General features: G+C 40.1%; 1 protein-coding gene across 1 annotated transcript in view; it reads right to left on the minus strand.

Moving 5' to 3' along the window:
• LOC113833778 (oxygen-regulated protein 1) overlaps positions 1 to 13,320 on the minus strand; it is a 195,675-nt gene that overhangs the window by 125,617 nt on the left and 56,738 nt on the right. The window contains exon 5 of the mRNA XM_035439017.1: positions 11,782 to 11,914. Within this exon, the coding sequence (XP_035294908.1) occupies positions 11,782 to 11,914 (133 nt within the window). The remainder of the gene's footprint in view (positions 1 to 11,781; positions 11,915 to 13,320) is intronic.

A 13,320-nucleotide genomic window follows, 5' to 3' on the forward strand; every position in this document is an offset into this window, starting at 1 on the left:
ATAAAACCCAAAAGGTTACACATGATAAAGTCTGATAAAACAGCAAAGCTACTTTCAAAAGTAGTTGTATTACTATACATTAACAATAAGCATTCCAAAAAGGAAATAAGGAAAGGAGCTTTATTTTTCCAAATCTTTTTATTAAATAATTTATTTAAAAGTCATGCATGCACATAATGTGTTTGGATACAACCCACCCACACTATTTCCTCCAACCCAATTTCTCCTCTATCTCCTTCTGCTTTTCCCTGCCAACTTCATGTATACACTTTCTCTCTCTCTCTCTCTCTCTCTCTCTCTCTCTCTCTCTCTCTCTCTCTCTCTCTCTCTCTCTCTGCTATGAGATTCATCCCGTGCTGAAATGTCAATGGATGCGGGGCCATTGACTGAAGCATGGTAACCTCTCAAGTCCTGCATACCTCAAAAGAAGCGACTTTCCTTCCAGTAGCCATTGATTACCAACAGCCCCTCAAATAGGGGTGGGATTTAGTGGGTCTCTTCCCTATTCACACTGGAGCTTTGGCTGCCTTGACCTTGTGCTGCTCTTATGCACACAATCATAGCCACTGTGAGTTCATCTATGCAACTGAGCTGTCACAACCAGGAAATACTCTTTCTTGCTACAGGCATTTACCCACTCTGGCTCTTAAAAACTTCCCACATCTTCTTCCACAATAATCTCCAAGCCTCGGGTGGAATGGGGTGTGATATAGATGTCCCATTTAGAGATGAGTACTCCATAGTCTCATTCGCTGCATGTTGATCATTGTAGTTCACTGTATTTATCATCACCTACTGAAATAAAGGAACTCTCTGATAAGGGTTTAGAAATCCTCTACTCCAAATTTATATTTATAAGAACTTAAGGCAGTTTATTATTATATCCATGCAGCAGAATAACAATACAAGGTTCTAAGTTTTCCCATAAGGCCTATGACCTAACCAACTTCAGGTTTTGGCTCTGTTAACCGTAGTAGGCACTCCATCTTATGAAGCAGACTTCAAATGCAATTTTTAAAAAGTATCTTTTTTATTTCCACAACGTTCTTACCACTATTGCACCTATAGTTATTATATCTCTGTATTATATGTCACTATATCATACAGGTCACAGACAGATTATGACATTTCTTCCCTGATAGTATGTATAGAATCTTCCAGAATTGTGAAAGCTAGCAAGTAGGGATGAAGCTTCCAGCTTGACTTCTCTATACCCTATGTCTCAGGTATTTGGTGTCTTCATCAACAGTGTGTGATCATCAAGTTCCCCAAATCCCTCAAAAAATACTTTGGTCGATTTTCTAGGACAGATGACTGAAGATTGATGGTGCTCTGCAGTCTTTATTCCTGGACCCCAACCACATAGTTCTGATCACAGTGGATGAATCTAAGGTCACAGTCTAGGTGGCAGGTAAGCCAATCTCATTTGTCTCCGTACAGAGGCCTTATGGTCAGTCCCGCCTTCCTGCTCTAGCAAAACTTAGCCTCCACAGGTCTCTGTGTTGGGGGTTGACTATTGACCCCACAACACCCCAGATCCCCTGTTGGACATAATCAATGGCTTTCACTTGTCCCCTTCCTTTGTGGCAATATCTATCTGCCCACCCTGCCCCTTCATTAGAGGATACCTAATGCAATCTCTCCATCCTCCATCTCCCCCCAACTTCCCTCATAGTCAAATACTCTCTTTGTCCTCTCCAACATTTCCTCAAAACCAAAACCCATACCTCTCCACCCTCCTTTGTGAGTCCCATAGTATGGGACATTTCTAGCCTTGTTCTTATTTCCTATCAAGTTGACATATACCTCAGCATTTTCATTGTTGTTCTTGACAACCATCCCTCTTAAACATTGACTAGAAGTAAAACCTACCATCATTCATGAACTCACTCTTCCTGAAATGTCCCTATCCTTCCAGTAATTGAGCCAAATGACTCCTACCACTTGGTCCAGGACTCTGCCTCATTATCACTGCAGACCTATTTTCCCTGTCATTCTCAACCCATACATAGTTCTGCCTCACATCCTCTTAAGCTTGTCCTAGATTTAAAAGATGTTTTTTTCTATGCTGCTCCACCCTGACTCTTATGACTTCTTTGCCTTGACTGACCCAAATCTTAAGGAAAGGTGGAATGAGCTAATGCCATCATTAAACCACAAACTAACATTTACCATGGGTCCACCACCTTTCTCTTGTTCTAACCAAGACAAGACACACACACACACACACACACACACACACACACACACACACACACACATACACACCTGTGTTCCTTATTTTCTTAGCCCATTTGAGCTCATGTATGGATACCTCTTCTTTCTGAGTAATCATAATTACATGATTACTTTAACCCTCTCAAACACCTTCTCCCCTAGCCCATAGTTCATCCAACGAATCTATCTCCCATCCCTGGAGAACAGGTATACATTAAACAATCTCATTCCCAGAGCCTCCTGCTCCCCTAGACGAGACCTTACCTGGTCACTCTGAAGGTGGCTAACTTCCAAGGAGTCAGCAAAAGGGTTTACCTTTCAGCTCAAATGAGCCAAGCCAGGACAAGAAAACTCTACCTCACATGAAGGTAAGTATGCTTCTGATCCCACAGGGCCTCTTAAACTTAAGATCTCCTGTGTCCCCACACCTTTCCCAATACAAAATTCTTACTTTAAGATTGTTACTATCCTTTTCCACCATCCTCTTACCCCTCTACACAGAATTATGCTCTACTCCTCCATGTGCTTAGCATTTGGATGTTTTAGTCACTGAAAACAGGAGCAATGATGGTAAAGTCCTCAGCTCCAATTTCTGTCCTCTCTCTGGCTGCTCTAAGTCAATTAGTCCAGCCTTCTATTTCTGAGCTAACTGATTATAACACAAGGTACCCAGCCACACAAACAAAGGAACAGATCCTAACAAAATAGCTGTCTCACAAAAGACCAAATACAATCATGGTTCATCACATATTGACCACACTGAGGCAGCAGGTCCTTCCTGGAGGTGCCAGTAACCAAAGAACCATAAAGGGAGGGAAGAGAATCCAATCCTCCAAAGTAATTAAAAACAAAGAATATGTTACCTTCACCATCATAGGCCTTGCGATCTCCAGTGGATTGTGGGAATAAAAGGTATTATGGCTATTCATAAGTCTCACAGAGTTGGTAAACATAAAGATTATTAGATCTCTCCATACTTTTTACAGGTTGACCATCAGTCAGTCCAATAACCAATGAACTTGGGGGCTATAGCAGCTGCTAAAAATCAATTACAATGAAATCCTCTCAAATAATCCTTGAAGAATAATCCCAGAAAGATACACTCAGTGCCTCTTTAGTACTCCTCAAATCACTCAACTCTTTCCTCTATGTTCCTCTCTAAAACCCACTGATGACAGTAGTGCCCCTCATTGGGATCCTCCTCCTCCTCCTCCTCCTCCTCCTGCTCCTCCTCCTCCTGCTCCTCCTCCTCCTCCTCCTCCTTCTCCTCCTCCTCACTCCAGGTCTCTGCAATGCATTCAAAACCAGGTAACCAAATCACTCAAGAGTTATACTAACTCCTCCTAACCTGTTCATCTTCCTGCCATATCAGTCCCTAAGATCTGCTGAAGCAGATGCCACACTATGACATGAACAAGCCCCTGACCATCAGAAAGTAGGTAAAGGAGACTAGCAACACCCTGTAATCAATAAAAGGCTGGTATAATAGGCTGGTCCAAGTCCCTGGCCAAGAGGGAACCAGCCCCTTCCAGGAAATAAAAACTGCACATTCTACATGTCTCAGAAGTCTGGTCCAAGACAACAGCATCCTGTTATCTTAATTTCCACAGCATCTTGTTATCTTAACTCCCACAGCATCCTGTTATGACGTGAGGTCCCCTCATAAAAATTTCTATTTACGACAGTTTCTTTGTTTGCAGCAGTTCCCTTCCCCTTTAATGCTTCCCTGCCACTATTCCACAAAACTTAAACCATTCTATAAAAACCCAAACTCTATTTCAGTGGGGCTTCTCTCCCTTCTCTCAGAGACAGCCCAGCAGTGTGTAGATCACTAAAGCTTCTGGTGGTTTCACAGTCCTGTAAACTTTTATTAGAGAAAAAATAGATCTAAACAATGACTTCTAGACATGAGGAGGCTGATGCACTCATGAACTCACAGTATCTGTAGACTGATGCACGAGACCTACTCAAGATTAACCTTACAGCATGGAGGGCATCACAGGCTCATAAGCCCTCATCCTTAGCAGAAGACTTTTTTTTTTTGCATGTATCTGTTCAGTTCTTTTATTTATTTATTTATTAGTTCAAGTTAGGTAACAAGCTTGTTTCACAAGAAGGTAAGTCCCTTCTCCCTCTCCCTCTCCCTCTCCCTCCCCTCACCCCCATCACCCCCAAACTACCCCCCACCCCATCCACCCACCACTCCCCAGGCAGGGTAGGGCCCTCAACGGGGGCTCTGCAGTGTCAACCATATCTTCCTGTGCTGGGCCTGGGCCCTTCCCCATGTGTCCAGGCCAAAGTGTATCCCTTCATGTGGGATGGGCTCTCAAAGTCCCTTCTTACACCAGGGAAAAATACTAATCCACTACCAGAGGTTCCCTGGAGTGCAGAGGCCTCCTTATTGACATCCTTGTTCAGGGGTCTGGATCAGTCTTGTACTGGCCTCCCAGACAGCATCTGGGGTCGATGTGCTCTCCCTTGTTCAGGCCAACTCTTCCTGTGGGTTTCTCCAACCTGGTACAGTCCCCTTCGCTCTTCATTCCTCCCTCTCTTCAACTAAATTCCTGATTTCAGCTCAGTGTTTATCTGTGGATGTCTGTTTCTGCTTCCATCAGCCACTGGATGAGGGCTCTAGGATGGCATAAAGAGTAGTCATCAATCTCATTTTAGGGGAAGGGCTTTTAGGTTATCCTCTCCACCATTGCCTGGATTGTCAGATCGTGTCATCCTTGTAGGTCTCTGGAGATCTCCCTAGTTCCAGATCTCTTCTAGGACCTATAGTGGCTCCCTCTGATATGGTATCTCTCATCCTGCTCTCTCTCCTCTATTCTTCCCCCAACTGAATATTTCTGATCCTCCATTTTCTCTCCTCTACTCCTCTTCTCTTGCTCTTATTGTGGCATCTCCCTCTCCCCTACCCTCATGGTCCCAATTAGCTCAGGAGTTCATGCCACTTCCCATTCCTGGGGTCCATTTATCCCTTAGAGTCCTTCATGTTTCCTAGTTTCTTTGGTGAAGAGGATTATAAGCTGGTAATCCTTTGCTCTATATCTAAAATCAGAAAATGATATTTATGGTTGATGACTTCAGGGGAGGAAAATTCAGTGTTATGCTCCCATGCATGGTCCCACACCTATGAGCACATAAGTTATTACAAAAAAAAAAGATGAAAGCAAGAACAAGAAGTTGAGAGGGGCTGGGAAGGTGGAAATAGATCTGAAAGGAGTTAAGAGGAGTAAGGAGTATATATGATCAAAATATATAATATTAAATTCTCAGAGAATTCATAAAAATATTACTTTAATAAAGATGGAAAAATATATACAAACAAGAGGAAACTCAAAACTTAAAGAAGCAGCTCTACACACATCTTGAAAGTAAGTTTCATACTGAAATCAGAAGAGATGAGCAAGGGCAGTTGATTAAAGCAGGACATCATTGATAAAGCAACTACTCACTGAGAATGTCTTCAGTGACTATAAATATATAGAAACCAGTATATGCAGTTTCATAAAACAAACACTAATGGACAAGAAGGCAAAGATATACCAATAAGGCTTGCCTTCAATGTCCCCCACTCATTAATAGATACATACACAGATGGAAAAAATTCAATTAGGATATCCCATCCTACTTTAGTTGAAGAAAATTCTTCTCAATAGCTACATTTGTTTCTTTATCACTGTTGTGACAAGTTACTTGATAAACAAGGCTGTAAGAGAGGTTGGGTTTGTGGGCCAGTAAGACTGCTGGTCATGTCTGATGTCAAAGGACTGATAGGGGAGATCCTTCTGTGTATATGTTTGTTTTATTGGTTGATAAATAAAGTACTTTCGGCCAATAGGAAAGCAAGATAGTGGGACTAGGAGTCAAGGAGGATTCTGAGAATTGTAGTAAAGAAGGTGATCCAGGCAGGAAGTGACATAGCAGGAAGACTCATATAAGCAGGGACAAACCGGAAGTAGTCCTCTTCCTCTTGCTCCTCCTCCTCCTCTCTGTGGAGTCTCCTTGTTACCTCCAGGAAGATAGGATGCAAGACCTATGTCCATGATAAGATAAGTCTTTATGGTTGATAATTAAGACAGAGCTATTAGATGAGAAATCCTAGTCATTGGCCAAGCAGAATGTGTACCTAGTATAAGTCTCTGTGTGTTACTTGGGACCTTAATGCGGTGGTAGGTGGAACTTGGACGGCCTGGTGGAAAGTGCCCACATGGCAGCAGGGCTCGGATGGCTTGGCAGAAAGACTTAATTGTTACAAAGGACTCTTCAAATCTCTAACTCTTTTCAGCTGTGCTGACTGCAACATACTTCTCTGTCTTGGGCTGCTTCCATACTTGGTCTGCAACTTTCCTTGGCAAGTATCCCACAGCTCAGGGATCTCCAACACATTGGGGTCCCCAAGGCAATCCAGATTTCACCTTCACAGCTTCACACAGTGTCCTCTCTAGGCCTCCTTGCAGGGACACCTCTGACACATGCCCAGCCTCAGTGGCTTTCAATAATCATAGAGAGAGATTCTATAGCCCCTTTCTTGTATCCTTGACTTTAGAGCCAGAACCATGTAGTCAAAGCTGCCATATTCTGCTGCTTGCTGGGGCTGGAACATGGCCCCCTTTGAAAATTGCATTTTCATCAGCTTTCTATTTTGATGGTCTCCTTCACTGCTTAAGCTTTTCTTTAATTCTTTTTTCATAAGTTGAAAGCTTAGCTGGGTGAAGTCTTGCCCTGAGGTCACTACCCCCTTTATTACATTTGGCATCAGGCTTTTCTTTACTGTTTGCCTCCTTTAGTACACGACTTAGCCTTTTCTTCTCAAACTGTATGTTTCCTTGCTTAGCTTGCTTCTTTTCCTTATAGATCTGCATAAGACTCATTATTAATAACCATGTGACATAGTCAATACTAGGCTGCTTTGAAATCTCCTTTGCCAGCAGCATTAATAAATAACCCTTTAAATTAACCTCAGGCAGACTTTTCAGACAATGACAAAAAGAAGCCAGATTCTTCACAAAAAATATCACAGAATTAGTATTTAAGCCACTTACTAATATTCTTCTTCCATGAATCCTCTTGAACCAAGCCACCATATTCTACACCACTCTCAGAACCACCATCTTCCATACTCCTACTAGGATGGCCCAGTAAGCCCCACCTGAAGTATTCACCTGCTTTCCTAATCCAAAACCCCAAGGTCTACGTTCTACCCACATGCAGCATGGTCAGACCTGTGACACAGATTCCCTACCCCTTGGTACCAACTTCTGTCTCCGTTGCTGTTCTATTGCTGTGAAGAGACACCATGATCATGGCAATGCTTAGAAAGCATTTAAGTGGAATTTGCTTACATTTTCAGAATTTTAGTATATTATCATCATGGTAGGGAGCATGGAAGCACACAGGCATACAAGATGGTGAAAAAGGAGCTGAGAGTTCTACATTTGGATCCACAGGCAGAAGGAAACACTTGGTCTGGCTTGAGTGTTTGAAACTCCAATGTCTACCCCCACTTCTTCCAAAAAGGTCACAGTTACTCTAATAAGGCCACTACTCCTAATCCCTGTCATGTAGCACCACTCTCTAATGACCAAGCATTCAAATATAAGAGCCTATGGGGCCATTCCTATTCAAGCCACCATGCACTTTGAGGGTACAATTTATCAGGACAGAGAAGACATGGCAGCGGGAATATAAGTCAGATGTCAGGAAACACAAGCAAATGAATGTAGTTGTTCTGCTAGCTTTCTCCTTTCTATTCAGTGTGCAACCCTGAACAATGGAATTGTTTTGTCACATTCATGGTGGATCTTCCCAGTTCAGTGAAACCTCCATGGCAATGTCCTTATGGACATGCTTAAATAACTCTCTCTTGCCCAAGTGTCAAATTGACAATCACAACCTTAATACTCCCATTCCTTGTCAACTTGATAACCAAATGCATCACTTCCAAATAAATTCTAATCATGGCTCTTGGTTTTATTCATGATGCAAAATACACTTAGTCCATCTGTAAATGACCCCAAAGTCATAAATATCCCTAAGTTTCTCAAACCTATAAGTATAGATTCTATTCTTAGACTCATACAAACTATTAACTATGATTACTTATAAATAAAAATATACTTTCATTACACAGAACAAACATTCCCATTCCAAAAGAAAGATTGGTACCATAACAAAGAATATATCGGGCCAAAAAAAAAAAGATCAAAACCCACTTCAAGTGGAAGGTGCAAGAGGCAAGAACACAGCTCTATTTCATGTTGGCTCCTTAGCAAGTCAAAGCAAGATAATGTGGCCCACCAATGCTGCCAGAGATGGAGATATGTAAGGTAGCCTCCACAGAAATGCTCCACAGACAGGGATCTGGATGGCTTATGGAGAATTATTGTTTATTATGGAGTGTTAGACAGGATTGTGTACATTATTCTGTTGTGCCCCATACTAATCCTTTGAAGGATTAATACAAATGAGATCTTTTCATGTTGTATTGGACCTCACTAACTTTTAACTATTCCTCTAGCTGCTGTATTCCCAAGACAAAGTAAGACCTGCTTGGAGCATATGGCAGTGAGCTTTCAGAGATCCTGTTCACCCTCTACAAAGTGACTAGCTTATATATCTTGACACATGAACATCTTGTAGACTCACAGAAACACCTTGAAGAACAGTAAAAATAGCTCCTGAAGAGCTAGAACAAAGATTCAGCATGGCTTTTAAAAGCCATTTCCAGGAGCTGAATAGGTATCAGCAAGATCTTATGGACTACAAGTTGCTAGCTAGGGACACCCCACAAACAATGCAGTTATTATTACTGTTGTTAGTTTAATGACAGAAGTGCATGATAAAAATTTATTGACAAAAATAATGCGTAGTTTTGATGATAAAGACAGCAGGGAAGAAAAGGAGGGGGATCGTCAACCAAATATAAATACATATTTACATGCAATAATAACTGAATAAACAGAGACTGTTAATTTGAAGCAGGAAGGGGCTTATGGGAAGGTTTAGAGGGTAAGATGAAAGGGAGAAATGTTATAATTAAAGCACAATCTCAAAAATAAATAAAAATAAGGAAATTTAATACTAAGTAAGCTAATCAAAAATAAAATTTTTTAAGAAAAAAAAGCAAACAATCTAGGACTGAATTTGAAGTTCTCTACTTGATGGGTAGCACCTACAAATGCCAGAGTGTACCATGCAGACATTGAGGTAGAATTGTTTCTGACAATCATTCTCAGTAATGTAAACTATACACTATATAACTGTGCCTGTTGGTACAATAGTGGTATACTTGTTATAAATGCAACCAATGACTCTCTTTCTTAATAGATTTAAGGCATTAGATAAGTTAAAACTGGATACTTTGAAACTACTAGATGAGAATACAGATAAAAATACATTAGCATGTAGGCATATGTTGGTTTGAGCTAAGCTACTCCATGTCCTATGTCTGTAGTGTGTAGTGAGACCCAGCAACAAGGTCTTCAAGTTCTGGTAATTGTGGCCACAATGACAGCTTGTACTATTTGGGGTTTTCTTAGCCCCTCTTGACCAAAGATTCAAAGGATGCTTGCATATCTGGCACCAGAGTTTTTGTTAGTCTGTGAATGGCTCTTGTGGAGGAGCATTATTTAAGTTTATAAAATAATATTCATTCTATAGTTTTTACAAACACCTTTAATGTTATTTATCTCTCCATCCTCCTTCTCCCTCTATATTTCCTTCCAACTCTCCTCTCCAGTTAGGTCCTCTCCTCCTGTTTTCCCCCTTTCCATTCATAGCACCTGCATCCTACTAAGGTCTCCATCCCTCCTCCCATAGGTCCTTTCTACTATCCCACTTCTGAGGTTACTGCAGGTTACATATTCAAATCAAAATATTCATAACTAGGATCCACAAATGATACAAAAGGCTTTTTTCTTTCTAAGTCCAGATTCCCTCAATCAGTATATACTTTTTCTTATTCAGTCTAATTCAATCCATATACCTGCAAGTTTCATGACTTAATTTTTCTTTACAGCTGAATATAATTCCATTGTGCATATGCACATTTTTATTATCCATTCATCAGTTGAAGGTCATCTAGGTTGTGTCCCTGTCCTGGCTATTGTGAATAGAACAGTCAAGAATATGGCTGAGCAAGCATCTCTGTAGCAGAATAGTGAGTCTGGATAAATGCAAAGGAGTACTATATCTAAGTCACATAGTAGGTCTTTTTTTAGCTTTTGAATATTTTCCAAATTTATTCCTATAGTAGCTATATCACTTTACAATAATCCTTTCTCTGTATCCTCACCAGCATATGTTGTCAGTTGTTTTATTGGTTTTAGCCAATCTGACTGGGTAAGATTATATTTTAATTTGTATGCCCTTTTTACAAAGATATCAAATACTTTAAAGATGCTTATTAGCCACTTTTAATTGTTCTTTTGAATACTCTTTTCTCATATTCATAGCTGGTGTTTTAATTGAATTATTTGTTTCCTTGGTGTTTTTTAGTTTGTTTTGTTGGAGTTTTTAGGTTTTTTATATAGTCTGAATTCCCTCTAGAATGTATGGCTGGAAAAGATTCTCTATTACTCTGTGGGCTCCATTTTCACTCAGTTTATAGTTTCCTTTACTTTATAGTTTAATGGATTTTCTTGATCAACATTTCTTCAAGTGGGAAAAGCACCTTCCAGCAGAAGGTAAGGGGGCCCAATGGGAAACCTTTGTCTTTCTCCTGTTTGACTTAACACTTCATTGGCAAGTTCATCTGCCCTATTGCTGAATTCATCTACTCTATTGCTGCCTCTGCTGATACATTGCTTCATTGATAATAGAATATAGTTTCTGCATGCCTCCAGCACAGACTGAAAAGCAGTGCCTCTCTAGAAATCCTCCAGGCCTACAGTACCAGGTAGAGACGGCTGAGACATCCAACCTGGTAGATTGAGAAGGTAACCTGTTCTTGGTCTCACCAGTGTGAAGGCAACCATTACTGAACTACTCAGACTATACTATTACATGTATTATGTACAAGCTCTGCGAGACAGTAGAATAAGCCCACTTTTCTGTTCACTTAGTTCTATTCCTCTAGAGGAACAGTTTTTAACCTGTGGGTCATGACCATTTTGGCAAGCTTCTATCTCCAAAAATATGTATATTACAATTCATAACAATAGCAAAATTACAGCTATGAAGTAGTAATAAAAATGATTTTATTGTTGGGGTCACCACAGTATGAGGAACTGTATTAAAGGGTCTCAGCTTTAGGGAGGTTGAGGACCCCTGTTCTAGAGGATGTTGATCATTACCTTCTATGAATCAGTCTTATTTTCATTAAGTGGCATTTTAGTCAACCTAACTACAACAAAAACATATTACTGAACACTAATGTATAAAACAATTTAAAAACATTTGTATGCATTTGTCTTAAGAGCAACAATAATTGATTTAAACATTAACCATCTCAATCATTCACTCAACTACTTATTCAGCATGCATTTATTCAGTTGCTTGTTCTTCCACATCTGGGCATGCTGGTTTTATCTGTGGTACCTCTAGATGAGTCTTCCTTACCAGGAAGGACAGGTTGTCCTTTACTTAAAATCGGGAATTCTCGGCAGATTTCTCCATCCTCTTGCTCTTGTGCCAGCCATCGTTGAACAGGAATATAAAACTTTTCTCCAGAATTCATGTTTTGTAATTCTATCTGTAATAGCAAAAAAAGAAAAGGTATCAAAGAATAAAATGGATCTTGTTCAAGCCTCATACGTAGGTCATAGTTCAAACTTATAAACTATAGAGAATTGAATAAAATGGCAATAATCCATTATCAGGAATCTTTTTTAGCCAAAACAACAAACTATACAAGGCTTTTATTCTGCTCAGAATGAGAATCTGAATAAAGAATGTACCTTGTGTCTCAGGAACTGGAGGTAGCTCAGAGGTGGTGTAAGTTTACCATTCACAAAGCCCTGAGTTTACTCCCACAACCTCCCCTCCCTGTAACAGGAAAGTTCTCCTTTCTTCATGGGTTCCCAGGCAAAAACAGTGTCTTACAATGAGAATGTATTTGTGTTAGAGATAAATGGATGAGAGTGTTTCACTCTGAAGATCAGAGAGGCAAAGCAGCCAAGTCAACAGAGAGTTCTTACCTCTACCAAGGCTGGGGAGATCCTGTCCTCACAGTGGCTGGAAACCAATTGCGTAAGACTAAATGCTGAATCCCACATGAGACAATGAGCTCATGTCTTATATACATCTCTAGTGCTGAGATTGAAGATGTACACCACCACCCAGCTTCTATGGCTAACTAGTGTGGCTACTGGGATTAACAGTGTATACCATCACTGCCTGACCTCTATGGCTGTGGCTAGCTTTGCATTCTGATCTCCAGGTGAGCTTTATTAGATCATAAACAATATATCACCAGACTGATTGTTGTATTTTTCCAATGCAATCTGACATAATCTTTTCAAATCATTTAACAAGATTCCCAACACCCTAGCTTTATAGTTAATACAGTACTAATCAGTAGTTAGTAACTAAATGAGATGGCAAATGCATTTATGATAAACTTTTGCAAATTCATTAAACAATAAAAATGAAAATATGTAATTTTTAAAGTATCAACTTTAATAACCTACTTAGAAAGGTGTGAAAGGCAAAAAAGACCTTTATCTTACACAAAAGTCAGGGAGTAATTTGGAACGCTAACCACTACTTTCTGTATTTTCACAAAGTAGACTTAATTTTTCATCCTGCTTTGAGAATATGACTTTAAGGTAAAGGTGATGGTGTTACTAACAATTATTCATCCCTCATAACACAGTAAAAATGTGCTTTGGGTAATGATTTAGCTTCCATGAATTTTTCAATAATTTTCTCTTGTATTATAAAACTACAAGAAAGAAAACTTACCAAGTTCCTTAGTTACTTTTCCATTGGTGTGATAAACCACATGACCAAGGCCACTTATAAAAGAAAGTATTTAATTGGCTTATGGTTTCGAAGGGCTGGAGTTCATGATGGCAGAGCAAAGCAATGGTGGAAGGAACATGATCCACAAGCAGAAGGCAGAGAGAGGCATACTGGAAATGGCACCATTATTTTGAA

This window comes from Cricetulus griseus, chromosome 2, assembly GCF_003668045.3.
Source record: "Cricetulus griseus strain 17A/GY chromosome 2, alternate assembly CriGri-PICRH-1.0, whole genome shotgun sequence".
Lineage (NCBI taxonomy): Eukaryota > Metazoa > Chordata > Mammalia > Rodentia > Cricetidae > Cricetulus > Cricetulus griseus.